Raw genomic sequence first — 27,797 nt, forward strand, 5'->3', positions numbered from 1 at the left:
GCAAACACTTGCTTCAGGCTGTGACAAAAAATGGAATGAGCGCTACACAGTTCCAGAGCAACCCTAATAAACATTTTCTGTAATATTGAGATGCCCTGCTCTTCATGTTTACAGGTGGCATGGAATTGTGTAGCTCATCTTTTTAACCATGTTGCTGTGAACAAAACAGTTCACCGCTCTGCTTTCTACCCCGGTTCCTGTTGAATGGCTTTGTGGAGTGTGTCCTGAAGGCATGTCTGTGTGTAGCACTGACCACTGCTGCCAGGGAGGCTCTGTCTTTGCTGATCTTGAGCTGCTGTGGCAGCTTTAGTCTGGTGGCATGCTAACGTTGGGCAAGAAGGGAGGCTAAACACAGGAGTCAGTTTTCAGAAGGATTTGAGCTCCTGTAGGAAGGACTGAAACTAATGATGACTGAATGAGACCATGCTTATTTCCTGTCTGAAGTTCTTTGCCAGGGGCACTCAAGTAATGTGACCAAGTATATCATTAAGTTGGTGTGTTGTGTTTTTCTTTTTGAATTGCAGGTTGCGTATGTTTAAGGAAAATTCCTGGTTCTGACAGGGTTGTGTAAGCAGAGGTAGCGATGGTGTTGTCACCTTTATTTATTTGCCTTCTAGGTGACAAATAGCTGTGTAGAAATGAGGTGCAGTGCAAGAGTGAAATGACTGATTCTTATATTTTATATGGCTTTCTCGTTGCTGCTAGATGGCAAGGTCAGTGCCGCCTTCCTCTTTTCCTGGGACAAGGGTTTATGTGTTTGCATGGTGAACTGGATCTAGGAACTGATTTGGATGAAATATAGTTTGTAGGGTATGAAAGATTTTAACTAAATCGTGGTGTAAGAATCTCCCACCATGTTAAAGTGCCATTTTATTTAAAGCTTGGTAGTGTTGATAACACTGCCAGCAGGTATTGAATCCCTGTTTATACAGTAGCTACTTTTGTTGCTGGCGGTGGTGGAATGCTGCTCTTCCCCTTTAGAAAAGATTTCAAGGGTGTTATGGCATCTAGGGTCAGAGGCATGAGACATGCTGTTGTTATAGCTAAGCAGTCTGAGCTAGGACATGTGAAATAAATGAAAAATTGAAAGGTGACTGAAATAGTTACTAATTCTTACCTTTTAAACTTGTGTAAAAGAAAAAAATCATTGTGAGTTTTTTTTAATATAAGCTAGTCTGCTTATCCTCCAAGTTCGGGGAGGTGGGGGGGAAGCCATAGTCTGGGAGTAATTATTTCAGGATGTTCTTGAAAGTTTGTCTTTCCATTCCACCAATGCTGATGCAGGTTCCCACGCATATGTGAATTCAGAGAGATTGTCACTGGTAATCAGGGTCTAGGCTGTTCTCAGAGTGGGTAGAAATTAAATAGTAATCTTTGTGAGTGTGTCGGTCTGCCTTGTAAGGATGGCTGATCCTGGCTTCAGAGATGGGGAAACTGAGGCACGAGCGTTGGGGCAAATATGGCTGTTAGAGATGTGTGTAACGGTGCATTGTGCTCACTGGGTTTATAATGCCTGACCTCAGCTACAGACAGCGTACGGGAGGAAAGGTGCTAAATGTTTAGGCATGTTGTGTTTGTAGTCTTAGAATGTAAAAGTGTGTCTGTGCAGCAAAAAAAATTCTGTGGAGCCAGTGCTGTTTGTACTTTTGAAGTAAAAGAAAACAGTCCTAAATCTAACTGCCCTGTTAGTGGTGGTATATATTGCTCTACCCATGGGAGCAGCAAAATATTTTTCAGTTGCTACGTTGATAGTCCAAATACAGATGATACAGACAACTACGCTCTGATTTTTGCAGGCACTTCTTCAGAAGAGCCCAGGACTTCTTTCTTAACACCTAAACATGCTTGACTTCTGCAAGAAAGGGTGATCCAGCAGTAGTAGACTCTTACAGAGGTTAAATCCACTGATGTGTTTTCACTGGAAATTATTAAACGCTTTGCTGCTATTACTGCTTTTCAGACTGCAGTACACCTCTGCACTGGTACGAGGGCTGGTTTGAGGAATGTTAATAATGAGAATGTAGTAATTAATTACAAAGATTGTGCTCTGTTTCTTAATGGTTGAGAGGTTAAATCATTGTGTAGGACAGTCTAGCTTATAGACCCATGTTTTGGAAGGACTTAGGAGGAAAGTCCACAGAAAACAAAACTTGAACCTTGGGTCAAATAGAGAGACAGCCCTCTGGAGCTGTGATCACAGGTACTAAAGAGTGCAGCTTGGGTAATAGAGTGGTTCATAGAAGGTGGGAGCTCGTGTGGCAGCTAATTTTCCTTGATTGCCTTAATCACCCCTGGTTAGTTTAAATTTTTGAAATTATAAATGACACTTGTCCTGCATCTCACGTGGGAACTGGGGAGCAGTTGGTGTCAAGTGAAGAAAAAGGGAGTGCGGTAGGGAGAGATGGTCATGGCACTTGGGGACATGGTTTAGTGGTGGACTTGGCAGTGTTTATTAATGGTTGGACTCAATGATCTTAAGGGTGTTTTCCAACCAGCCTAAATGATTCTATGAGAAGAGTGAGATGAACTGCTTCAGAAGTGGCTTTGTTGATGGCTGTGTCTTCCCAGGACAGCTGGGCTGTTAGAAAGGTCTGTACGCGCTGCCTTCTGCCCAGATGTATGCTGGAAGCTGCTGTGGCCTTCTCCAGGAGCAGGGCTTTCTCTCCAGCCTCAGGGTGTAAAGCCTCCAACGCAGTGACCAGTCTTGTAAACAGGAGAACGCCAGGAGGATTTTCATTGTATGCATGGCCAGGGCTGTCTAATCTCGGATTTCCAATGCAGCCTTCAACTTCATGGCACTGCTTTCAGACTTCACTTTCTTGCGTAATACCTTGAAATACTTTAGCCCTTGGGTCTCTCGTTTCATGTTCCAGCTTCAAGAAAATCAGAACAGATTGCTTTCCTGATTAGGTGAAATTCTCTCTTCATCCTGCCTCCACAGGAACCAGATTACAATGGCAAAGGAAGGTTAGCGCATTTGTGGAAAATCTTAACTTCTTAAAGAGAAATGGTTTCATTTAACCCTGCTTCGGCGGGGGGGTTGGACTAGATGACCCACAGAGGTCCCTTCAAACCCCTACTATTCTGTGATTCTGTGATTCTGTTTATGTGATTGCAGCATCTTAGTGCCGCTTCTCCCTGTGTGAATTTGAAATCTAATTCAAGCCACGTTTGATGCAGCCCGGGGTACGGTTGGTCGAGTTCAGGATCCTGCGTGGAGGAAGCAGGGCGATAAGCAGGATCAAAACCTTGGACCTCAGGAGGGCTGACTTTGGCCTCTTCAAGGAGCTACTGGGAGGAATGCTGTGGGCCAGGGCTCTCGAAGGCAGGGGGGTCCATGAGTGCTGGTCACTGTTTAAACATCACTTCCTCCATGCTCAGGAGCAGTGCATCCCCCTGAGAAAGAAATCTACCAAAGGAGGCAGGAGACCTGCATGGTTGAACAAGGAGCTTCTAGCGGAGATCAGGTGGAAGAGAAAGGTACGTGGAATGTGGAAAGAGGGACAGGCCACTTGGAAAGAGTACAGGAGTGTGGTCAGAGCGTGCAGGGATGCGACGAGGAAGGCCAAAGCCCACCTGGAATTGAAGCTGGCAAGGGATGTCAAAAACAACAAGAAGGGCTTCTTCAACTACATCAGCAGTAAAAGGAAGGCTAGAGACAATGTGGGGCCACTGCTGAATGAGGTGGGTGTCCTGGTGACGGAGGATGCAGAGAAGGCAGAGCTACTGAATGCCGCCTTTGCTTCAGTCTTCGGTGCCAAGGCAGGCCCTCAGGAATCCCAGGCTCCAGAGGTAAGAGAAGCCCACAGAGAGGACGACTTTCCCTTGGTCGAGGAGGACTGCGTGAAGTGATCTGAACACCCACAAATCCATGGGCCCCGATGGAATGCACCCACGAGTGCTGAGGGAGCTGGCGGATGTCATTGCTGAGCCACTCTCCATCATCTTTGAGAGGTCCTGGAGGACAGGAGAGGTGCCCGAGGACTGGAGAAAGGCCAATGTCACTCCAATCTTCAAAAAGGGCAAGAAGGAGGACCTAGGGAACTACAGGCCGGTCAGCCTCACCTCCATCCCAGGAAAGGTGATGGAGCAGCTTATCCTGGAGCTCATCATCAAGCAAGTGGAAGAAAAGGAGGTTATCAGGAGTAGTCAGCATGGATTCACTGAGGGGAAATCATGCCTGACCAATCTGATAGCTTTCTATGATGGCATGACTGGCTGGGGAGAGCCGTGGATGTTGTATACCTAGACTTCAGCAAGGCTTTCGACACAGTCTCCCATCATATCCTCCTAGGGAAGCTCGGGAAGTGTGGGCTGGATGAGTGGTCGGTGAAGTGGATTGAGAACTGGCTGAATGGCAGAACTCAGAGGGTTGTCATCAGCGGCGCTGAGTCTAGTTGGAGGCCAGTAACTAGTGGTGTCTCCTGGGGGTCAGTACTGGGCCCAGTTTTGTTTAACTTCTTCATCAACGACCTGGATGAAGAGTTAGAATGTACCCTCAGTAAATTTGCTGGTGACACCAAACTGGGAGGAGTGGCAGATACACCAGAAGGCTGTGCTGCCATTCAGCGTGACCTGGACAGGCTGGAAAGTTGGGCAGAGAGGAACATGATGAGGTTCAATAAGGGCAAGTGCAGGGTCCTGCATCTGGGGAGGAACAACCTCATGCATCCGTACAGGCTTGCATAATAACCTGCTGGAGAGCAGCTCTGCAGAGAGGGACCTGGGTGTCCTGGTGGACGACAGGTTGACCATGAGCCAGCAGTGTGCCCTGGCTGCCGAGAAAGCTAATGGGATCCTGGGATGCATTAGGAGGAGTGTGGCCAGCAGGTCGAGGGAGATTCTCCTTCCCCTCTACTCTGCCCTGGTGAGGCCCCATCTGGAGTACTCTGCCCAGTTCTGGGCTCCCCAGTTCAAGAAAGATGAGGAGCTACTGGAGAGTGTCCAGCGGAGGGCTACGACGATGGTGAGGGGACTGGAGCATCTCTCCTATGAGGAGAGACTGAGGGAGCTGGGCTTGTTCAGGCTGAAGAAGAGAAGGCTGTGAGGGGACCTCATAAATGCTTACAAATATCTGAAGGGTGGGTGTCAGGAGGATGGGGCCAAACTCTTTTCAGTGGTGCCCAGTGACAGGACAAGGGGCAATGGGCACAAACTGAAGCAGAGGAAGTTTCGTCTGAACATGAGGAAGAACTTATTCCCTCTGAGGGTGACGGAGCACTGGAACAGGCTGGCCAGGGAGGTTGTGGAGTCGTCTTCTCTGGAGATATTCAAGAGCCGCCTGGATAAGGTCCTGTGCAGCCTGCTCTAGGTGGCCCTGCTTCGGCAGGGGGGTTGGACTAGATGACCCACAGAGGTCCCTTCCAATCCCTACCATGCTGTGATTCTGTGATAGAGAGATTGATGTTTCACAGATACCAACTGCCTCCACTTACAGGAAAATTAGAGCTGAGATGAAAGACTTTTAGATGGGTGCTCCCATCCAGAGGAAGCCTGCATAGTGACCGGGAGAGATACCTGCCCTGCCTACTGCTGTTTGACCAGTTCGTGCCTGCCCGCTTGTCGCACTCGCTGCCAGCACGGGCACGGATCAAACGCCCCGGCCCTTGTCAGTGGTGTGGGAGAGATGAGCATGTTTCCAGGGAGCAGGTTAGCAGGTACGGTGGGGGCAAAATGCAGAGCTGACGCCGGAGTAAGCTCATGGAGGGCGTGTGGGGTGGGACAGGAGCTTGATTTGCCTGGGGACAGGAAGGAGGTGATGCAAGAGAAGGCTAAATAATGGGGTGAGAAATGCGAGGAGCTGGGAGAAAGTATAACCCTGCATATGTGCATCCTCGCTTCTCCAGCCTGCCCTGCTCAGGCTCTTCGGAAGTACTAATGATTTAATGATTGCACATGGGTGGGAGAAGGAATCTGATCTTCAGAGGAGCTGTAACTGACCTCGAAGCTTCTCTTAGACCAGTAATTTAAAAAAATAAGCCAGTTGTCGTTTTGAGTTCACTTCTAGAGCTATGTAGAAGTTGCATTTGTGGAACTAAATGTAGAAACGAAGCAGCTAATCAAATGCTAACATTTTCAGCAACGTGACCAGCGGCATACGGACAGGGGCCGCCTCATCTCCTTGGCTCGTGCTCTGAGAGAGCAACCCACGGCCCAAGTCTTCCAGCACTCTGTGCCTGCAGCGTGGCTCGTTAGGTGAACCACACAAACAATAATTCCCCTGTGGGCAGGCATAATAACAGGGTTATGCAAAACTGTTACATGTGGCTGGCTGCATTCGTATTTGCACCTGATTGTGTACAGAAATCTTTCTAGGATGCCTGCACACAAGCTGGTGGTTGCGGTGCGCTGGGTTACTGTAGGACCTCATGTTGTATCATATGTCTCTGACTGCCTCAGTTGCCTCTCCTAGTCCATTTTCCTCATTTAACTGTTCCTGATTCTTGAGCTACTTTGAAATTGCTAATTTGCAGGGTGACTGAGTGCAGAAACACTTCCTTCATTCTTGCCAAACGGAGCTGTCTTGTCCAAAACCCTCTCCCAAACGCACTCTGAGCCTCTGCGAGTATTGGAGACCTTCAAAGAGAAACGGGAGGCTTTAGCGGGAGGATGCTGACACGAGGTGAATTTCCAACATCCAGAAGCATTTGCTACTTCTTTCATGAAGTGCAAAGATACCAGCTGTCAGTGCAAAAGCGTTTTTAGATTTAAGAAGTGAAGATATTTTTGTAGGAAACCGTTCCCAGTCTCATGCCTGATGGCTTTATGCTACCTTTTGTGTAGCTGGACTTGATAGTTATCTCCTAGTTCTGGTTGGAATCATGGAAGCCAAAGCACTTGCTCTTACAATAGGGTGAGCCAATAATAGTCTGAGATTTAAAATTAGACTGCTTGTCAAAAGGTAGTCGTGTTTTTCTGCATATGTAGTGTATCTGAGAGTTTATGTAGCTCTTAGAACAGTGTTAGTGAATGTGTGATACTAATTAAAAATTTTGGTAATTCCATGAACAAAGTACTTGCATATGATCTGTGTCTGTATGTATCATTATGTTTTCCAGTTGCCATTTATATATACATTTTTGGACAGATGGGAATATGTTGAAGCAATGCAAATTTTACATTTTGGTAATATTTTCCTTGTAGTATTGATTTAAAGAAAACTCTGCAGAAGCAGTTGTTACAGCTTAGATGATGCAGTGATTTCAGAATCACAGAATGTGATTTCACAGAAATTCACAGAATTTCCCCAGCATCCCGTACGGAGTGCGGAGAAGAGATTCCGGTAGCGTGTGCTGTGCAGGTTCAGAGAGTTTTGCCCTGATGGTGCGGCACTGGGCATGGGCAGAGCTTCATTTCAGCGTTTCTTCACTCCTGAAAGCGTAACCTCACATTTCTGCAGAGCGTAGTCCCTGTGACTCATTTTACTGCCGCCACTCCTGCGAATGGTGTGCTCCTCTGGTGAGGAGAGAGGAATGAAATTGTAGCGTTAGTCTGATCCTCAGGGAAAACTTATGAAATAACTCTGAAAAAAGTGTGTATGTTTTATTTTCTGTATGCTAAAACCAGGGGCGCAGTAGAGAAACTGGCTTCAGGGCCAGTACATGTTTCCTCACCAACCGTATCCTGGGCTGCATCAAGAGAAGCGTGACCAGCAGGTCGAGGGAGGGGATTTTGCCCCTCTGCTCTGGTGAGACCCCACCTGGAGTCCTGCATCCAGCTCTGGAGCCCCCAGCACAAGAAGCACATGGAGTGGGTCCAGAGGAGGGCCACAGGGATGATCCGAGGGCTGGAGCACCTCTCCTGTGAGGACAGGCTGAGGGAGTTGGGGCTGTTCAGCCTGGAGAAGAGCAGGCTTCAGGGTGACCTTATAGCAGCCTTTCAGTACCTGAAGGGGCCTACAGGAAGGATGGAGAGGGACTTTTCACAAGGGTGTGTAGTGATAGGACAAAGGTGAATGGCTCTAAACTGAAAGAAGGCAGATTTAGATTAGATATTAGGAAGAAATTCTTCACCATGAGGGTGGTGAGGCCCTGGCACAGGCTGCCCAGAGAAGCTGTGTCTGCCCCCTCTCTGGCAGTGTTCAAGGCCAGGTTGGATGGAGCTCTGAGCAACCTGGTCCGGTGGAAGGTGTCCCTGCCCATGGCAGGTGGGTTGGAACCAGATGATCTGTAAGGTCCCTTCCAACCCAAACCATTCTGTGATTCCTGTTAACTTGCCCAGTTCCCCAGGCGCTGATGATCCTTTCTGAATGTCGTGAGAGATGACGGTGTCCCCTCTTACCTTGCCGGCCCTCCCCTGCTCCATCGTTACTCCCCCCCTCTCTCAAGCGGTCTCAGTTGATCGCTGCGGTCAGACCGAGGGACAGCACGGCCGCACTCCGTGTGGCGGGAGCTCTGCTGACGCCTGCGCTGAACCCTTCAAGCTGGGCTGGCTTCGCTCTCCCCGCTCCCCTAACCCCGGTACCGGAGGGGTTGGCGGGGGGTGGGGGGGGAGAGCTGCCCCCAGAACTCGCGCTCGGCACGGCGTGGCCGCCAGGTGGCGACGTCTGCCCGCCCCGGGGCCGCGCAGGGCCGCTCCCGGGGCCGCGCTGAGCCGCCCGCCCGGGGCCGCGCCGCGCTGTGCCGCTGCCGGCCCGCCGCGGAGCTCGGACGTGCCGCTCACCGTCGCGGCGGAGCTTCGCCTGCCTCTCGTCTATAGCCCTGAAGCCACTCGTTGCCTTTGCTGGGAGACGCGCGGTGGTTTCCCGCGGCGCCTTGCAGGGCGGTTACCAAAGCTGATGTGGATGCGTTGTTTTAATGGTCCTTGGGGGGGCTTCAGGCCGCTGTTGGGTGCCGAGAGAACACTGAGCTGGGCACTTACAGAAATTCGGAAGGCATGCGCCTGTCTGTCGAGTGTCTGTCCTCTGGATGAAGGCACGTGGGCTTTTTCCGTGGGTGGAATGGCAGAGTTCAGCAGCGTTAATCCAGGAGATCTAATTCCTGACAACTCCAAGACCAGGCTTTTTCCCCCAGTGTTTTTCTGTTTCTCTGTTTGAAGACAGCACTGTCCTGCGCAGCTTGCTTTTTCGTGTTCCAGGAGACCGCCTTGGAAACAACCAATGTAGTTCCCGTGGGAAAAGGCTGTTGGGAATTGCAGCATGGTCGGGGTTGGAAGGGCCCTCTGTGGGTCATCTGGTCCAACCCCCCTGCCGAAGCAGGGTCACCTACAGCAGGCTGCACAGGACCTTGTCCAGGCGGGTCTTGAATATCTCCAGAGAGGGAGACTCCACATCCTCCCTGGGCAGCCTGTTCCAGTGCTCCGTCACCCTCAGAGGGAAGTTCTTCCTCAAATCATGTCTGCCCGCTTTGAGGTGGCCACCATGGGCAGTTCCCATTACTGGAAGACACACAGGAATTTCATGACTGTCCTCGGGGCCTGGCAGCACCACAGCTTGAATCTGTTGGACGCACCGGTCCGACGCCCTGGAGCAGGCTTCTGAAGAAGGGGTGGGGAGAAGGTGCTCGATCAGTGACTGCTCAGGCCAACGGCGCTGTTTCCGTAGCTATTGAGGGCACTTGTGGTTTGATTCCTCACCACCGTATTTGTTTCTGCCTGAGCCAGCGGTGGAGTGGAAATTTTATTTCCTTATTATTATTTATTGCTGGCGGCAAACAGCAATTTGCAAAAATCAACCATGGTTGCACTGAAGAAGAAGGAAACTTCTAGAAGGAAAAAATTCTTTGCCGATACTTGTAGTAAGAGGGGAAAATAATGGAAAATTACTGAAACCATAAAATTCAGAACACATCGTGCTGTTTTTTATTACCTAGCCTTCCCCGTTGTGTCAGGAGCGAGTGAGTTACACTACGTGGAATCTGTTTATGTCTGAATTCATCCGTACCCAGCGCTTTGTGTGGAAGGGAGGGAGGCCACTTCTTCACAGGCTGTGGCTGCTGCGTTCAGAGTGCCTTGTAATTAGGGCAGGCTTCCTGAAAATCAGGCTCATCTTTCAGGGATCTCCTGAGTCACTTCTGAAAACTCGGAAACTGGTCAACTCCAAAGCTTTTGATGGTGGTGGTGGTGGAAATCTCACTGACTGCATTTCATCTCTTCTTTGCCTGTGCAAGGGAGGCAGGAGTGAAAATGCAGAGCACTGAGGAAAGATGCTTTTTTTATCCTGCATCTTTCTTTCAGTTCTCAGTTAATTTGAGGTTTTTCTTCCTCTTTAAGAAAAGTGTGTTTTCTAATTCCTCCCTGCTCTCCAGCCCCCCCCCCCCCCCCCCGCAGGTTGTAGCCTTCAGAGCAAGTGAGGTGGAATAGCACAGAGTAAAATGCTATTTCGTTTGCTTACAGCTCACTTATGAAAAATACTTGGTTTCTGTTGAACTACACCCTTTGTCCTGACACAGCTGCTCCGACCGTACCCTCCTTGCAAGCCAACAGCGTCGTTACTTGCTGGGCACTTCCAGCCCCCTTTGTATTCAGAGAACCTGAAGATGAACCTGAGCAACCTGGTCTAGTAGAAGATGTCCCTGCTCATGGCAGGGGGGTTGGAACCAGATGATCTTTAAGGTCCCTTCCAACCCAAACCATTCTACGATTCTATGATTCTATGTGCTGTGAAACCCAAATCATCTCAGCTGTATCCATCAGAGCTGTTGTTTCTAGTGATGTGTTCTCAAGCAAAAATGTTTTCTTTGTTAAATGAGCTTTTCTGTGCACAAGTTATTCAACAGAGGAATTTTTGGTTATCCCTTTCTGAGACATCTTTTTTTACAGGTGGGAAGTCAACAGAACGGAAAGCTAACACGTGCAAGAGGCAAAAAAATCTGTAATTTTTCAGTTAGGCTTTTTTATTTCAATCAATAGTTTAACAAGTGCTTAAACTTCCCTGGCAGTTTAATCTGGAACATAGTTGAGAAGAAAAATATCTTCTATAACTTTACAAAAATAAAAAGATTTCTTTTTTAAAAACCTGCACTTCAAGCAAGCACACTCCAAGCAAGACAGACATTATATCTTAAAATATGGACTTTTGTTCATAAAAATGACATTCTACCCCAGGGCAGCAGGCACAATATGTAAACGGCATAGAAACGGAGTAAGAACACTTGTTTTGATTTTTCTGATCCCTTTTGTCCTTTTTCTTAAATAGAACCTATTAAACCAATTTGCCCAAGGACTTCTTTATGTTACCATTTCTTCTGCCAGGTGGCTCCTTGAGTAGGATATTACTGAGGGAGAAACTTTCACCTGTCTTGGCAACACTGGCAGTTATTGAAGATACCAACATTGATTGTTTCACTTCTTAAAGCTTCTGCATTTCGGTATGGGACGAATCACTCGGTTCGCAGGTCTTCCACTGCTAAACCACTTGTGGCTTAACTTCCTTAGCAGCCAGGGCTGCCAGCACATGAGTTCAAGCTGGAGAAATAAAGTGAGTGGAATATATTTCATCACAAATGTGTATGGTGCTGTGTAGCAGTTAATGTAGTGCGTGATGAAACCAAAAGATCAGGGAAGCTTAGCTCCTAGTTCTGTGCCTGTAACCTAGGAGAAGTCTTGTACAGAACATGCATTGGCAAATAAGCTATGCACTCCGAAGACTTAATTATATCTTTGACCAAACTGGCTTCTATTGGCTAACAGAAAAATAAAGCAAGAATGTATAGGCACAAGGAGGGAAGCTGGTGCAGCATATGCTAAGAACCCAGATCATAAAATTACGTTTCTGGTCAACACTACAAATAAACTAGAGAAGCCCCAAATCAGATTTCTGGCCCTTTATGAAGGCCTTTTTCAAGTATTTCATTTTTAACTGTATCTCTAGATGACAGGAGAAAAAAAATGCAGTTCTTGTACAATTTGTACATTGTCTCACGTTTGCAATTAGTGTTAATGGTAAGCCTTGGAAAACCTAGATCATGGGAAGTCTGTGATTGAAAACCCAGCTGAGACATGAATGTGTTTTTTAGAGTGAAGAATTAGACAGGTCTTTCTTGTGAAACTGTTGTAGTATTTCTGACATTGAGCAATTTACAGAAGAGCCACAAAGCACTGATAAACTGTAGATCATTGCCCTGATGAGTGCAGAACATCGTGGTGTGGAGCAGTTCCTTTGCTCTCAGCTTCAATCCTGCATCACAAGCATGTGCAGATTTCAGCTAGGACCGAGCTGCGCGTGGCACTTGCATGGGGAAGGAACCGGGTCTGATAACTCCTAGCCATTGACATTTTTTCCAGAGATGAGACAGCCTAAAGTGGAAATGGCCGATGGTGGTGGAAGAAGCTTGTCTCGTGATCTGAGGAACACCACACCATATCCATCCTCATAAATAAAGACTAAGAGAAATTCACTCATGCCACTGTCTCTTGAACAGAAGTCGGAAACAAAGCTAGTATTTGAAAGGACTTAACTGTCTTGTAGTAGCTCAGTAACTCTGTTGGAGATAAAACTCAAGTCTAGCAAGAGAAAATCAAACTCGTTCCTGGTTCCTAGCTTCCCTTTCAGAGGCATCGTGTCTCCTTGACCCTCTAGTTAAAGCTGCTCTTGATGCCTCCCTCCCAAGGAGAAAAGGGAGGGGGGCAGCTGCATTTGTGCAGCTCTTGCTCCTCCCTCTGGTACAACTGGTCCCGTCTCTCTCTCTCTCAGGTGGATGCAGGTTTCTGCCTGCTTTCTTGATCTGCCGGGGGCCGCGGTGTGCTTGCTGCTGAAACCCTTTACTTGTTCCTGCATGAGATCACCTCACTCAAAATACGCCGCTAAATAGGGCTGCAGAACATGTGAGACAGCACTTGCTTCTTTACTTTGTCCACCCGGCTGACACAAAATCCAAGGCACGTGGCGTACGTAAGGCCTCAGGACCAGCGAAACAGGAGCCGTCCCTGCAGCCTTGTAGCGGCAGCTTACCTGTGTTGTGTGCATCGACAGAAAATGCTGCTCTGTCCGGCTTTAAGGGGGCTTGGTTGCAACTATTCGCTAGATACGAAGGGAGGCCTTGAAGCAATTACGTAGCTAAGGAAATTGAACGAGAAAGTATTAAACGACTAATTATTTTTACAACTTAATGATTGTAAAAATGGCTTAAATTACTTGGATTTTTTTTTAATTAGAGGTATCGACCGTTTAGCGTTATCTGAATGGAGGGCTGTTGATCTGCTGTTTCTTTTTGTGTTAGGAGCTGTGAGATAATGACAAGACAAATCTTTATGGATTTCCTCCTTATATATGTATCTACATCAGAGCTGTGAAGTCAGAGGGGGAAGCTGCTATCGCAGTACTGGTGCGACACCGAGCCCTTCCCCAGAGCTAAATTCTGATGAGAAACCCAGTGTTGCGGAGAAGAGTACCACAATGGTAAGATGGCAGAGATGACTGAAGCAGGATCATAATGTTCACCCCAGCAGCTAAAAAACCCTAAAAAAATAAAAGGAGACCTCCTCCCTCCCCCCAGAAGTCTGCAGTCCTAAAGTGCAATTACTTTTGTGCAGTCATGTCAGGCCAGGGATCAGACTGGATGAAGTTCAAAGCACAAACATCAAACGAGTGCCGTTCGGGATTCGAGGAGGAGGGGGGAAGAAAGGAAAAGAACAACAGTTCTCAGGCATTCAAGTGCATCAAGAAAATAAATGTCCCTTTCTTTTGGAAGAAAAACAACCCCCAGTCTGGTGGAATCCTGGCTTTGTAGTCATGAAAAATAAGTTTTTTTCACTTCTAGCTGAGAATGTCCCAATATGACACAGTACAAATAAACAACACCAAAGCAAGAGCTGGGGCGCTGGGATATTTTTCTGGTGCCCTGCTGCTATACAGCCTTATTTTATTCTCCTCTGGTGACTCTTCAGATCTGGGTACTGATGAAGCGCACTGAATCAAAGGCATCTGGTAGGAAGTGGCTCTCTTCTCCGGTCGGTCAGGGCTGGACCCGTCGCTCGGTCTCTGGCCATTGTACAGCAAGTACCTGCCCCGGGCGTCCTGCTCCATTTTGAAGATTTCGTACTCGGTGTGAGGTAAGCGGATGCCGAGCGCGATGCAGCCGTTTGTGTGGGTGACGTCTTGCTGAACCCCAACTTGCCAGGACCCCTGTGCTCCGCACTCGTTCCCGTTGAAGACGTTGAGCAGAGAGGCTGTGGATATATCCATGGGAGTGACCTTCATGTGGTTCACTGCGAGAGAGGAAGAGAGGAGCCATCAGCAGAGGGATGGAAGCAAAAGCAAAGACCATGTGCGGATTGGGGTGTACCCGTGAAATCAGAATTGTCTCTCTTTGTTTATTCTGAAACCAATTGTTTATGTTGCAGGTGTGGCCAGCGAACCCACCAGCATCATTTTACGTCCTTGACGTAATTGCTTCTCGCACAGAACGCACACGCACACAAACTCGCTTCAAGAAAACCTGATAGCGACGTATCTCAGTCAGAGATTAAGCAGAGCTTTTAATAAATACCAGACGACCCTTTACAGATAAAGCCTGGTTATATTAGGAGATAGCTAAAAGAGGAAACAATAAAGCTTTACTTAGGTTTTATTACCATCCACAAGTAGGGCTGTTTATAATGTATTTTTTAACACATTGTCCTGTAAAGCTTATGAAATAATTAGTTCCAATTGTAAATTTTGGAAAATACCACAGCTGCACTATCTTCCTATATTACCTGCCCCTTTTTGTATGAATTATGAAGTATTTCTGAACCACAGAGAGATGCTTTTTCTCATATCTCAACAGTGGCTGCAGCTTGCTGTGTCGAATGCAGAAGTGCTGCAGCTTTTCCAGTTCCAAGTTGCCTGTATTTCAAAGGAGCTTAAGGCACATAAAGTTTTATTTTTCAGCCATGGTTAAAGTTGGGAAAAGCAAATAATGAAAAAATGAAACTGAATGAGCCCGTGGAACCTGAATAGAGACTATTCCTGGTGAGCTTTTGACAGTGTATATCAAGAAAAGCAGGTTTGAATGGATCAATGCTGACCAAAACAGAAGCAAATAACCAGCCCTCATGCCTCCCAACACACCAAAATCTCAAAATTCTCTTGTGGGTCATGAACAGTATATATGTCTTTTTATAGCAAGACATGTTGGGAGTTTTATTCTGAGGTTTTATAAACAGATACTCCACTCAAGGGCACATTTTTTGTCCTAGCTAGTGACCTTTTGATCATCTGTAGAAAGTGAACTGAAAAGTTTTACCAAAATCAAATTAGTGACCTCATAGTGAGATAAGTTGGCATACCATAAACCAGAAATTCAAGCAAAAATTGTATTTCACCCCAGGACCTGAGCTGGGACATGCTCCGTGCAGCAGTAAAGAGCAAAAGCTCTGACAGGCAAGGGTATCTCCCGCCTCCTGTGAAGATCACAGATTAGTAAACCATTTCTTACAGTTAGAAGATTTCCTAAACTGGAGTCATGCAAGAAGGTACATGTTTCTCACACGGTAACTGCAATAAGGAGGAGAGGAGCTCACAGAGTGCCTGGGGCTTCCAGAGGCTCCACTGGGGCTGGCACCAGGGCGGGACATCGTGTTTTGGAGATGTTTGCTCATGTGAGTGGCTGAAGCCACTGAGCTCTTTCTAAGCAGGGTGCTATGGGGTTGTTTGCGTCACCACCGAGCGCTGCTTCCCAAAGTACCCGAGGGGTTTTGGTTAGACACATCTAGTCGTCACTGTGGTGGGATTAATCAGAGCTGTCTTTCGGGACATCGTTCCTTGCTCTGGGGCCCCTTGGAAGCTGATGAAAAGACTTATTCTGCTGCTGAATCTGTCTTCACTAGAAAATGATTTATACCACATACGACCTGAAATGCCTTCTGAAGGTGCTTTCTTCTCTCTACTGAAGCAGCCCTAGGACACAGATCTAATCTCAGACACTTTGCTTAGATGCTTGAAGTCTGGCCACGGGACTCCAAGATTTAGTAATGCGAAATCTTATTTTCTTGTGCTCTACTTAAAGATCTCTGCCTCAAATGAGTATTGCTTCAGTGGTGCAAAATACCGCGCAGCTGTACAGTTTGGCTGAGCATTCAAGGCAGCGCCTGAGAACTTCTCAAGAAATGACTAACTCCTGAAAATGACAGAATGAAATCATCAGCAGCCAAATTGGTGTGAGCGAACTCTGCTCTGGTCCGTAACTACGTGACCACCCCCACCCCCAACGCAGCGAGCCACTCTACCTTTGAACACAAACTCCGTGCCGCCCATCACTTTGGACGAGTGCACTCCTCGGCTGTAGCGTCCCTTGGCGTAGATAGTGAAGGTGGGGTTCTTGCAGATGGGGTCGGAGTAGTGGTAGTAGTGACCTTCCCAGGTGTTGTTGTTGTCATGGAAGATGAAGTGCCGAGTGAGGAAGAGGACCTCCGGTCGCACCTCGCAGCGCTGGCTGACCCACTCTCCGTGTAGCCCTATAGTCAGATCTGCCTTGGGGGGTAGGATGGGAGGATGGTGCTCGTCCGACCGGTAGATGATTCTGCACGCAATGCACGTGTGGTCGTGGTTCTGAAAGGAAGCAGAGAGAAATCCTCGTTAGGCATTAGCCATGATAGAGGGCAATGAATCAGGCCACCTGTTTCATGTTGAAGTGACACCAGCTCAACATTTTAAGGAATACATCGCTATTTCTTACCTTTTTAATGTTCTCCTGCAGATTCTCACTCTTCAAAGCACCTGAAACACGGCGCCATTTGGTTTTGTATGCATAAGACTGTACAGCAGGAGCAGAGTTAGGAGATTAATTCTGCATTTATCTGAAACTAACACTTCAGTTCAGCTTTTTATTGGATCTAGAGAAGGCTGACTTTATCCTTCAAATAATACAAGAAGCTGGCAGATGATAATTTACTACAGTAGGGCAACTCTCGTGATAGAAACGAGTACATTTGATGAGCTCTTATTTTGCATCTGTCTTCCTTTTAGTTGTTAACTTTGGGTACCGTAGACGGATGCAGGTGTCCTAAGTACATTTTGCAGTTGGGTAGCAGCCTGGGAGAAGAGTAACCAGCAATTTTAAACTTTTTCAGCTTTTCTGAGCCCTAACGCCAGCTTGTGAAGCGTATGACAGGGCCAGCTGCCGCCGGACAGGATCAAAGCTTTCTGGGCCTCTCCAGAGGGAGTGGGGTATGTGGTGCCCGCCGCGGTCCTCGGCAGCTCACTGCTGGGGGCCAGGCACCAGCCCCAAGCACCCGGGTACCCCCTGCCCCATCCATGACCGCTGGCGGTGATTTACAAGGGGCCTACAGGCTCCAACTCCGTGGCAGCAGGGGAGGGAGTTTTGTACTGAGGCTTCCACCTCCTGACATCAGAAAATACAACTACAGACAGTTGTACATTGTTCCTAAGGCTCACTGTTTCCACTCCTGCAAGGCTTTTTCTTGCTGGCAAAAGCGTTTGGCCTAGCTATTCTCTTTTCAGACTGTGTTTTGCACTATTTCAATGGTAAGAGAGACAGCAGCATTAGCATTTTTCTCTGCTCTGCTAAACCTTGAAGTAAATTTTATGGACCAATAAGGGATTACAAAACTAATTTTTTAGCTCACTTCATTTATGACACATAATTAGATCAAGAAGAATAAATGCCACCCCGCAAGATAAAAGCAGGGCTTTCTGTTTTCCTGGTACCCATTTCGGGTTGGCGATGTGCTGTTGGTTTACATCTCGGGCTCTCCAGTCGGTTGGTGATGGGTGGAGGGGCTGCGCTCTGAGCTGTAAGCAGGCTTACACTCAGAGTGAAAGGCAAAGACCACACAGACAGCTTGCACCTTCATCTTTCAAGGACATTCAATCCTTCCTGGAGGGAGGGGGATGCACTGGGAGGTTACTCACATCCACTTTGTCCAAGCTGCGAGGTCTCTTCCCGAAGTGCAATTCAGATTGCACAGAATCAAGAGCCGAAGCTCCCCACGCAGCCATCAGGCAGACAGATTTATGCAAATACTTTTCCTTTGCGCCCTTTTCCAGCCCTCTTTTCTGAGCTCTCTCCATAATGTGAATATTCACATTCATCGCTCATACTTTAAACTCCATGTGAGCTGCTATGGAGCCAGTATTTCTCCACCCACTGCCTTCAGCTCACAGCACACTTCAGGGGTGATGTTTACACAGCCTTCACTAGTGCCCTGAGTTTGTCTCATAATATGACCTCAGGTGGCTTCAGAGTCAACGCACAACTCAGGCAATGTATCCCTTTCATACATATTAAATAGGGTTTATGTTTGCCTCCCTGCCCCAGACCAGACAGACACCAAGAGTCAGTGAAATCAATGGAAAGTCTGCTGTTCTACATCCCTGGGATGTGGGATAATGGTCTGTGTGCATAATAACTATAAATGGTGTAGCTCAGGTTGATCCGAATCAGTGTGGGCCAACAGCCCCGCTTTGATCAGGAGGTCGGACTTGGTGACCTCCAAATAGTCTTTCCACCCCAAAACACATGGTCTTCTGGGAACCATATGCCAGCATGGTATTAAAGTGGATGCAATTCTTCCCCACTGTGCAGCTTGTCAATTAATTTTAAGGTACATTTTTCAGCTAAATTCTGCAAGCAGGTGCAAGGGCTGTTAGTATCTTAGTGAAAATACAAATGACATTTAATTGAGTAATTTAACTGCAACTGGTGAAGTTAGCACATATTTGTGCCATAGTAACTGACAGCAGAGGCTGGTGCAAAACATCTGGCTCTCCTGAACCCTGAAAGCAGAGATAATGCATAAGGACTGTGAATCTGCACTGTTTTCTGAGATTACAAGTTTTAGTTTGGATTTTCTGATGGCCAAGAGAGGAAGAACCAAGATCCAATTAAGTTTCCTGTTTTGCTCTAGATTTCTCTTGTGATCTTCCCGTGTGACTTCACCTCATTTCAAAGCAACACAGACAATTACAGGTCTGTTTGGGACAGGACTGGTAGGAGGCTAAATAAAGACACTGAGCTGTCAGAAAGCAGACTTTTCAGGGCCTGCATGTGATTAAAAATAAAATAATAAAAATAAAATAAGTGTTATATTTAAAAAAAAAAAAAGTGTAGCTCTATTTCTGGAACAAACCTTCAAATACAATCGGACAGAAGTCCTGTGTCCACCTTCCTCTTGCCTACAGTAAAATCTCACCAGGCTTCATCTGCAAGCTTGTCTGGGACTTATGAAACCTGTCTGTTGAATCTCTAGCTCTCTTCAGAAGGTGTCAGTCTTTTTCTCCAGAAAGCGGTCTGGTTTACTGGGCGGTTTGTGGCTCAAGATTTCTGGGAGGCAGATGGCTTATAAATGACTAGAAAATGAGTTGGTGCTGGTGAAAGGTGGAGACTGACTGCCTTGGCACATCTTGGGCAGCGGCAGAGCCACCCCATTTCCCTTGAGCTCCAGCAGTGAGCGGGGATGCCAGCAGCCAAGCATCCGCCCCGTGCGGGGCAGCACTGCTGGTGCTGCAAGAAAACTGTTGGGTGAGGTGTGCGATTCCGTTCACTGCCAGCCAAAGCACCAATGAAACACACTTTTTTGAAGTGTAATAGAAATAACGCTTTTTCTTCTTGGAGATCAACCTCCAAAAGGTGCTGCCGCTGCCTTGCACAGACACCTGCAGCAACCCAGGCTGAGGGGTTGCTCAGTGGAAGATGCCGGTGTCTATTGAGCACTTGTTACTCCAGCGTGGCTGTCCCGCCATGGGGCAGACTGGCCTCGCTGCTCCCTAGCACTTTAAGGGCTAACAAACTGCACTGATGACAGTAACTATTGCTCTGATTGCCCCCCTCCCATAAAGTGAAGCAAGAAAGCAAGGAAAAGACAGTGTTATAAAACTAAACATAGCTTATATAAGCTGAATTGGTCAATAGTAGGAGACCGTTTCTGCCTTCTCTATTGAAGTAAGTTGAAAGCTCTTATCATCTCATAGAGAAGACCCTGACAGAGCAGTATGGTGGTTTGGTTTATATTCACATTTCCATCTCAGGAGCCTGTCCTCCACAATCAGTTTGTGAGCCAAGGTGATTTAACCTGGGAACCAGTGGTTTCACAGAATCATAGAATCATAGAATGGTTTGGGTTGGAAGGGAACTTATAGACCATCTCGTTCCAACCGCCCTGTCATGGAACGGGACTCCTTCCACTAGACCAGGCTGCTCAAAGCCCCATCCAACCTTGGCCTTGTTTCTGTTGCCCTTGTTCAAAATCTGAAGAAAACCAAATACCCAGTCTTCCTGGTCACCCTTGGCTGTTTGTGGGATTCCTCTGTTGTTTCTCAGATCTAGTGAAGGGACAAGAAGGAGATCTGGAATCAGTCCTATTTGCAGCAATGTTGGTTTTTTTTTTTAAAACCAGGAAGGACTATAAAGTATAAATGTTCTTTTTGCCATTTTTCTAGCAGTCATTCTAGGTTTCTTCTCTCCTCTACAACATTAAAAACCACGGGTATTACAAGTGAAGGCTCTGATGCTGAGCAGGGAGTATTAGCATTGTTTGATGTCCTGTTCATCATACTGGGAGTGTAGAAGGTGCAGACTGGTCAGACCTGCGGTTGCTTGGCTGTAGCCAGCAGACAGAAAAAGGTTCACAGAGCTCCATAGTGGAAAAAAAATACATAACAATGAGCAGCCTCTTTCTTCTTATCTGGGGTGGGTTCATGTCCTGCGGCATAAGGAGGAGTTGCTTCTCAAAGCTTGCAAAACTTGTGCGGTGTGACTACGTTGGCTGTCATTACACTGCGAGTGGGCAGACTCACGGAAAGTCCAAGTTAACTCACAGAAATCGAAGTGAAGTTTAGCAGTATAAACACTTGTCTGTAGCTCATCTGGCCCTTCGACCTCCGCAGTCCTGAACTGCTGTAGCTCTGTGCAGCCCTTCTAATCCGAAGGCTCTGCCCCGGCTCGGAAGGCCTGGCCCGTTGTGCTGCTGAGACGTGCCCAGCCTGCCTGCCTTCTGCTACTGATGTGTGCCCAGGTGAAGGGGCTGGGGTGACCGGGAACTTTTTGCAACCAAAAGGGAGTGGGACAGGGGGAGGTTGGGGCGGTGAGGAGGGAAGGAGCAGTATCCCTTTCGCAGGCTCGCTCAGGCATCTCCTACGGCCGTACCCTGAACGCATCGCTTCTCCGAAACCACTGCCTGAATCTAAGCTTACACAGATGTGGTTTTTTTGCTGTGATACTATCTATCACAGAGTTATGAACTACTTAGTGGAAGAATATGCCACATGTAAACTCCCTCAGTGTGATTTTTGTCCAAGTAATGGATGAGAGAAAGATCTAGTTTTGTTGTGAGGCACTAGGACTTAATTATGGAGCAATTTTTGCTTAACAGTTGACTGTATTTTTCACTGTTGCTTTTTCAGGTCGGCTGCTCTTGGCTCGTAATTACACTAGCTGAGGTTTTGCAAATCACTCCATGTGTCTCAGGGAAAGATTATTTTCTAAAAACAGACGTTCAAAGAAAATAGGGAACAGAGGCAGAGGACATCTGAGTCCAAACATGATGAAGTACTCTCTAATAAAAAGCTTATTTGGGCATGACATAAACTAAAAGGCAATAACATGAGCCATGGACAGGATGAACATCTGTTCCATGCTTTGATTATCTTAGGTGTACAGTGCAATACTTCTTATAACAGTGAGGTTTTGCTAAAAGGACTGGCCCCTGAAATGGCTGCTGCCCAACAACTGGAAGACCCCTCGCCATGAAGGGTGCCTCCTTGTAGCTCCACAACGACACATTGAGGGTGCCCCAACTCCTTGCCCTTCTGGGTGCTTCTTTAAAGCCAATTTTGAATTAATCCATGAGGCCATGTGGGCTGAAATAAACCTGAATGTCTGGCTGGAAACTCAGTTCTTGTAGTCAGGGAGAAAATAGTTTGTGATCTGAAAATTTCCATCAACATTTTTCCTTATCCCTCCCTCCTGCTCCCTCGGCTGAAGTGGTAACAAGGCCAGAGAGCTCTGGAAGCCAAGCAGGGAGATTTCTAATCAAAAAAGCAAACAAGGATGAGGTTCCTTGATCTTTTTCCCAATTGCTGTGGATAGTCAGAAACATAAACCCTCTCAGCATTGTTTAATTTTCTCTTAAGTTCTATGGGATTCTATGGCTGCCTAGGACTAATTTGCCTCTAATCAATTCATAGTGTTTTTTATGGCCCAGGCCGAAAAATTATCACGCAACTGGGATGCTCTCCGAGCAATGGCAAAATGAGCTTTGAATAACATGTGGAAAGATCTTTTTGGAAGGTGTTCTAGTTTTCTTTGAACACCTTTGTATTTCAATGCTACTGTTACAGAATAAGACATCTATGGACCAAACAAACCCTTTTCAAAACGTGCAGAAAATCTGCCCTTTACTTCTGGTTCAAGCAGAAGCTGAAATCAATGCCTTGTATCAAGGAGGGAACCTGCAGGACATACTGCAAGTTGTATTTAGGGGCAAAACAAACAAGCAGTAATAGTAAAGAGGAGGCTGAAAATATCATTATTTTCAGCTAAACACCTTATTCAAACATATTTGCTCTTTGCCCTATCTATTTATTCTTTATATCCTGAAAATGTGTCTATATCTCACTCTGAAAATTTTAAACCACTATTTGTCTGAAACAGCTCAAATTGTAACTCAGTCCTTCTCTTGTACAATTGCAACAGTTCACTATTCTAATATTTGGCTATTTACATAATGGAAAATTAACATTATCTCAACTATAACTTACTGCTTTTAAGGGAAGATTCATTGCTCACATTACTTAGAGTCTGAGAGATGCAGTGCATTCTTAGAACAGACTGAGAAATTAATGCAGTAGTTTTCATTAGATTGTTGTTTTAAAAAGGACATGGGAAAATATCTCATTGAGTACATGCAGTCTGGAGGAAGAGAGATACAAAGCAAAATTTTGTTTTCTGATGTTCGATTTTTCTCTGAAAAGCAAATGTTTCTCTTCAAAAAATGAGAAACACATTTTTAGGGGATTTTTTTGTATTTTTAATGGAGAGTTTTGTGCATTTTCTGACAGGCTCTCTCTGTCATCTTTTATCATTGCAAATAGTTGGTATTATACTGGACCAGACACATTAAGAAGACAAAAGTTAGTGATGTGTAGTAAGCTCCTTAACCATCCAAAAACATGGCAGCTCCTGTTATAGCAGGCTTGGTGCTGGGGCAGACGGGGGTCTGCTGCTGTTCGGAGCTGACCCAGGCTAAAGGAAAGCAGTGAACAATTCTGAGAAGCTGTGAACCCAACTAGTTTTCTCAGCAGCAGTTTGTTTTACACCTACAAGGTCTTTAAACTTGCATGAAATTATACAGCAGCTTCACCAAGTAATTTGGGAAATCACCCCTCCTTCTCTTTTTATCTGGAGCCGCTGCACAGTGTACATCCTTCCTACACCTTAACCTGGTTAAGAGATTCAAGTACCAGCTCTGCCTCAGCCAGATGGAAAAGCGCATGCTCTTCGCAGTCGGCTGTGCTGCCCTTGGACTCCTCCTCGCTCTCCCCTTCCCCCCCACCAATGCCCGTGTCAAACCAAAACCCAACCCCAAACCCTTACCTTCTTTCTGTAATGCCTCCCTTGGGGCTCAGGCCTTTCAACTTTCACCTTTTACTCAAACCCAGATACTCACTGTGGCTACTCTAAGTACACCCTTCCCTCTCTGTCCCCCACACCATTGCCAGCTGGGCCCGGGCTCTCCTTAAGGGCTGCTGCCATTACCCGCCCCCCCAGTTACAGTAATACCACATTGAAGTCACTTATTTTGAATTTCTGTAGCAATATCCTGTCATGTACTGACATTAATAATATTTCTACAAGGCCCTACTTCTGCTGTCTGAGCCCCCAGGTCTGCTGGTGGCTGGTTACCGCTGCACAGCAAGAAGCAGGTCTTGTTCATCGTTGAAAAAGGAGGACAGGTTGCATCTGTATGGTACTGCAACAGCAAGGGCTAGCACCCAGCATAGCCTCGTTGCAGGGAGGTGGGCAGGGAGGAACCCAGTGCCAGGCTTCCTCAAGCGCTGAACTGGTGGCCTGGGATCTTGCGGAGTCCAACAGTCACAAAAGCTGGGGTAGGAAACTCCTGCCGTGTGAATGCTTGTAATACCATGAGGGAAAGGACTGAAGAAGAGGGGAAAGAAAAGACACGCTTAGCAAGGATTGCTCATAGCCAGCTGAACACCGTGCATCACGGGCAGGGCTAGATGGGACTGGACCGAGGCATGCCTGGTCAGAATGCTTTAAACCACACCACCCAAGAAAACCAGGTGCCAGTTTTTAGTGTTAGTAACTGAGTGCTCCCAGGATGAGTACAAATGGAGACCCTTGGGAGAACGTCAGTTCAAGGAGATGCTTCCAACTCAACAAAAAAGTTGCATGGCTTTGCCTCACATTGCCAAGGAGACGAGTCCACACAGAGGACACTTTTATGAATTGCTTAGTGCTTAGTATAGTATCAAGGTCTGCTCTTGAACCACTCTAGATAACTGCAGACCAAGACAACGCTTTAACAAACGGCTGCAATCTCTCTCCAACACAAAAGTGATAATTTGCAGGCTTTCCATGACCTCATATGAAGCTGAGTTGGCTAATGTGCATCAGGCTGGCTCTGGGGAGTTGACAAGCACGGCTGACACAGTTATAATTCAGCCTGCCAAAGGGAATGAAGAATAACCGAGATTTAAAACTTTAATTAAAAATCTTGAAGCAAGTGAAATGCTGGAGAGAGCAGTAACTCCTTTGCAGGGTTGTCAGTTTGGGATTTCTTTTGGTGGGGAACAGAGGAGCTGCAAGCAGGAAGGAGGGTGCAGATTTATCTGCAAATGTGTACCATATATTTTAAGATATTGAGGAACAGTTTTTATTAACTGCTCCCATGAAGGGAAAGATAGTGAACGAATCCGAAGGCGCTACCATTACACAACTGTCTGATCTATGATGTTAATTCTGTTGCACAACCCTGCGTAAAACTGAAATAAACACAACCGACTTGAAATGCAAAAGTCTTCTGGTTGTTCTTTTCTGATATAAACTACTTTAGCCTGGGCAAAAGACAAGAACAAAGACAAAACTGGCCCTTCTCTCACATGAATGTGTTTGCATGTCATCTATTCCATTAAAATAATACTAATTTATGGTGACATGAATATTTTGGGAAGCATCAACAAAAAAATTCCTGGAAAACCCAAAGGGACAGCTTGAATGTCCATCTTCAGGAACAGAGTATTTCAAAATAAAGCTGCCTTATGTGTTTATTAGGCCTTTAAAAAGCAAACTTTATAGCCCTCTGAACCATGTAGCAACATTACCAGTGAGTCCTCCCTCCTCTCTTACAACAGATGAAGCAACTGTGTTTAGATGCCAACAACAAGGAAGGTGTTAGTAGTTTAGATACATATGTTGAGTTGATCTGAAGGCCCGTGTTTTATTTTGCTAAACTGAAGAGTTAATTTTGATCCCTGGTACTGTATTTGTGCCGGGGCAGGCTTTTACCGCAGTTGCAGAACAGCGATAGTTTAAGTCAACAAAGATGAGCAAGGTTTTAAAAGCGACGCTTAACTTCTGAAGGTTCATGCACAGAGTGAAAAGCGACCTTTCACTTCAGCCCTTGCCCAGCACCAACGCTGGCGTCGGCAGTACGCGCAGAGCGGTGCCTTCGAAGGAGCGCTCCTCTGCAAGGCCGCGGCCAACGGCGCTGCTGAGCGTGGCAAGGACCAGCCTCAGCCAGAACCTGTTGGCTTCTCGTTTCTCTGCAGGGCATCACACGCACTGTTATGGCTCACAAACCTGGAATTAACCTATCTGAACATTCTTCTGGCTGTTCTTCTTTCGCTCCCCTCAATTTCCCTAACCAAGAGCCTTTTGCAAATAATAATGAACAAAAGAAATCCTTCAAGTGTTGGCTTAATCTAGAAGTTTAGTGGCACTACTCTGGCAAACAAAGGAGTTTTGTCCTCTGAAATTACTCTTTTTGGTTGAGATAATGTTTTGCATATTTCTCTGAGGTGATCCACATGTTTAACATCTATTTATTAACTTATGCTTGCCTTTCCCTGGGAGCTCCTCAAGTACATAGCATTCCCCTACAGATGAAGTCACTGAGTTTCAAAGAGACGAAGACTCAAATTTTGAAAAGCACAGAAAACTTTGTGCACTTTGTTCTTTCACCGCCTGGCTAAAGGAAAACCCAAGCATCAGTCCCCATAAATTAGATCTGTATTAAATGCAAATGCCAGGTGCTGCTGAAAGTCACCTCCCAGTGGCAAATAAACTTGTAATAGAGGATCCATCCATTGGAATTGCCTTTTCAAGGGAAATGTCTTACTGAAAGTGTGTGGCCAGCAAATGTTTGAGCATGGCAAAGGCAGAAAGAAGGTTATCCTAGCACGTTTTAGGCTCGTTCCAGACCACTCCAGCCTTATTCCTAAATAACGATCTAACTAGAATGATGGATGATCACAGCCCTGCTCTGATCTTCCCCGTTACTCTGTCAGATGATAAAATAGCATAAGGAGTTCTTTGTTTACAAAGCACTATTGTTGAGGCAATTAGATGCAAAATAAGTGTCCCAGTATTGCCGTTATACACATTTCCTGCCATTTTAGAGCAGATGTGTCTGAACACATCTTCTGTCCTTCCACACGGTGAACAAATATCTGCATTCAAGCCTTTCTTCACACTGCAAGTCCCTGTATGTGTTCATAAATAAGGTAGGAGTTTATGACCGATCAGCCAGGCTCCTTGGCGTTGTCCTAATTGGGAATATTTTGCATAATAGGTGCGATGATGGCCAAGCAGTTCCCCCGTTCTGGCCTTTCCACCCGTGTGCTCTCATGTTGGCTGAAGAAGCGGCATGTGCAATAGCTTGAATTCCTTGATAAACTCGCAACATCAAGAGATGTCAAAGATGTTCAGCCCTGTTCATCAGCAAGTCTTAACTGACATCTTGAACAAGGCTAGAGGAACACTAAGGTAAATCTATAGAGTGACCTATTCATCAGCTGCACTCAGGAACTTCCACGTATTTTACAGCAGGAATTTGTTTAAGGTATGCTCTTATCTAAGAGAATTCGTAAAGCCTTAAGAGATGACATATATATTTTTAAAAGCTCCCTGATTTTATATGAACACTTGAGATACGGTAATCTGTGAATTTATTCAGATTTGTAGCTCAGCATAAAGCTGTCTGGTTTTTGGACAGCCCTTTTGATTTACCATCCTGTGGTGAAATCGCTGCAGGAATCTGGAGAAGGTCCAATTCTATTTGTTTAAAGTCCTGATCATGTGGCTTTGGCATTCCTAACATATCCAGCAATCATTTGCTTTTAATTACCATTCATTTCAACCACATAAGTAATGAATGTGGCTACCACATCCAACTTACAGGCTGTGTAAACTCTTGAGCTGGGTGGAACTTTCTTCTATATAGAGGCTTACCTATAAATTTAACTCAAAATGTGAATCCTCTTAACTTATTTTAAGCAGGCCTTTATAAGTTGAAAATAAAAATAAATAAAAAGGAAATGAAAAAAGCCTTAAATGAAAGATTCCACACAATACACCTGATTCACTTCAGAAGCAATTTCCTGGCCTCGCCAACCTCCCGGTACGACTGTAGAAACCTTAAAAAAACAAGTTGATTTAATGTTTCTATTTATTCATGGTGTCCGGTTTCCAGAGAAGTCTGTGACTTGTAGTTTTAAACTCAATTTAGCATTTAAACTCATTTTCAGCTGGGTCCCAGTGGAGCAACAATTAGAAAAGGAAAAGAGTTCAAAGAAGAAGGGTTATAACCTTTCAGCGGCAAGTTTGCCTGGACTTCAAAAAAAAAAAAAAAGCGTCTCTGTTTCTATTCTTCCTACATTTGGCAAACACTAGGTCAGATGG

The 27,797-nt window shown here is 46.1% G+C and overlaps 1 protein-coding gene across 1 annotated transcript in view; it reads right to left on the bottom strand.

Moving 5' to 3' along the window:
- Positions 1-10,811: 10,811 nt before the first annotated feature.
- The window catches only part of APCDD1 (APC down-regulated 1), a 30,859-nt gene continuing 13,873 nt past the window's right edge, over positions 10,812-27,797 (bottom strand). Inside the window, exons 4-5 of the mRNA XM_075416480.1 lie at positions 16,147-16,468; positions 10,812-14,145 (exon numbers count right to left, since the gene is read on the bottom strand). Coding sequence (XP_075272595.1) covers positions 13,694-14,145; positions 16,147-16,468 — 774 coding nt within the window. The 3' untranslated portion in view covers positions 10,812-13,693. The remainder of the gene's footprint in view (positions 14,146-16,146; positions 16,469-27,797) is intronic.

This window comes from Opisthocomus hoazin, chromosome 3 (genome assembly GCF_030867145.1).
Source record: "Opisthocomus hoazin isolate bOpiHoa1 chromosome 3, bOpiHoa1.hap1, whole genome shotgun sequence".
Taxonomy (NCBI): Eukaryota; Metazoa; Chordata; class Aves; order Opisthocomiformes; family Opisthocomidae; genus Opisthocomus; species Opisthocomus hoazin.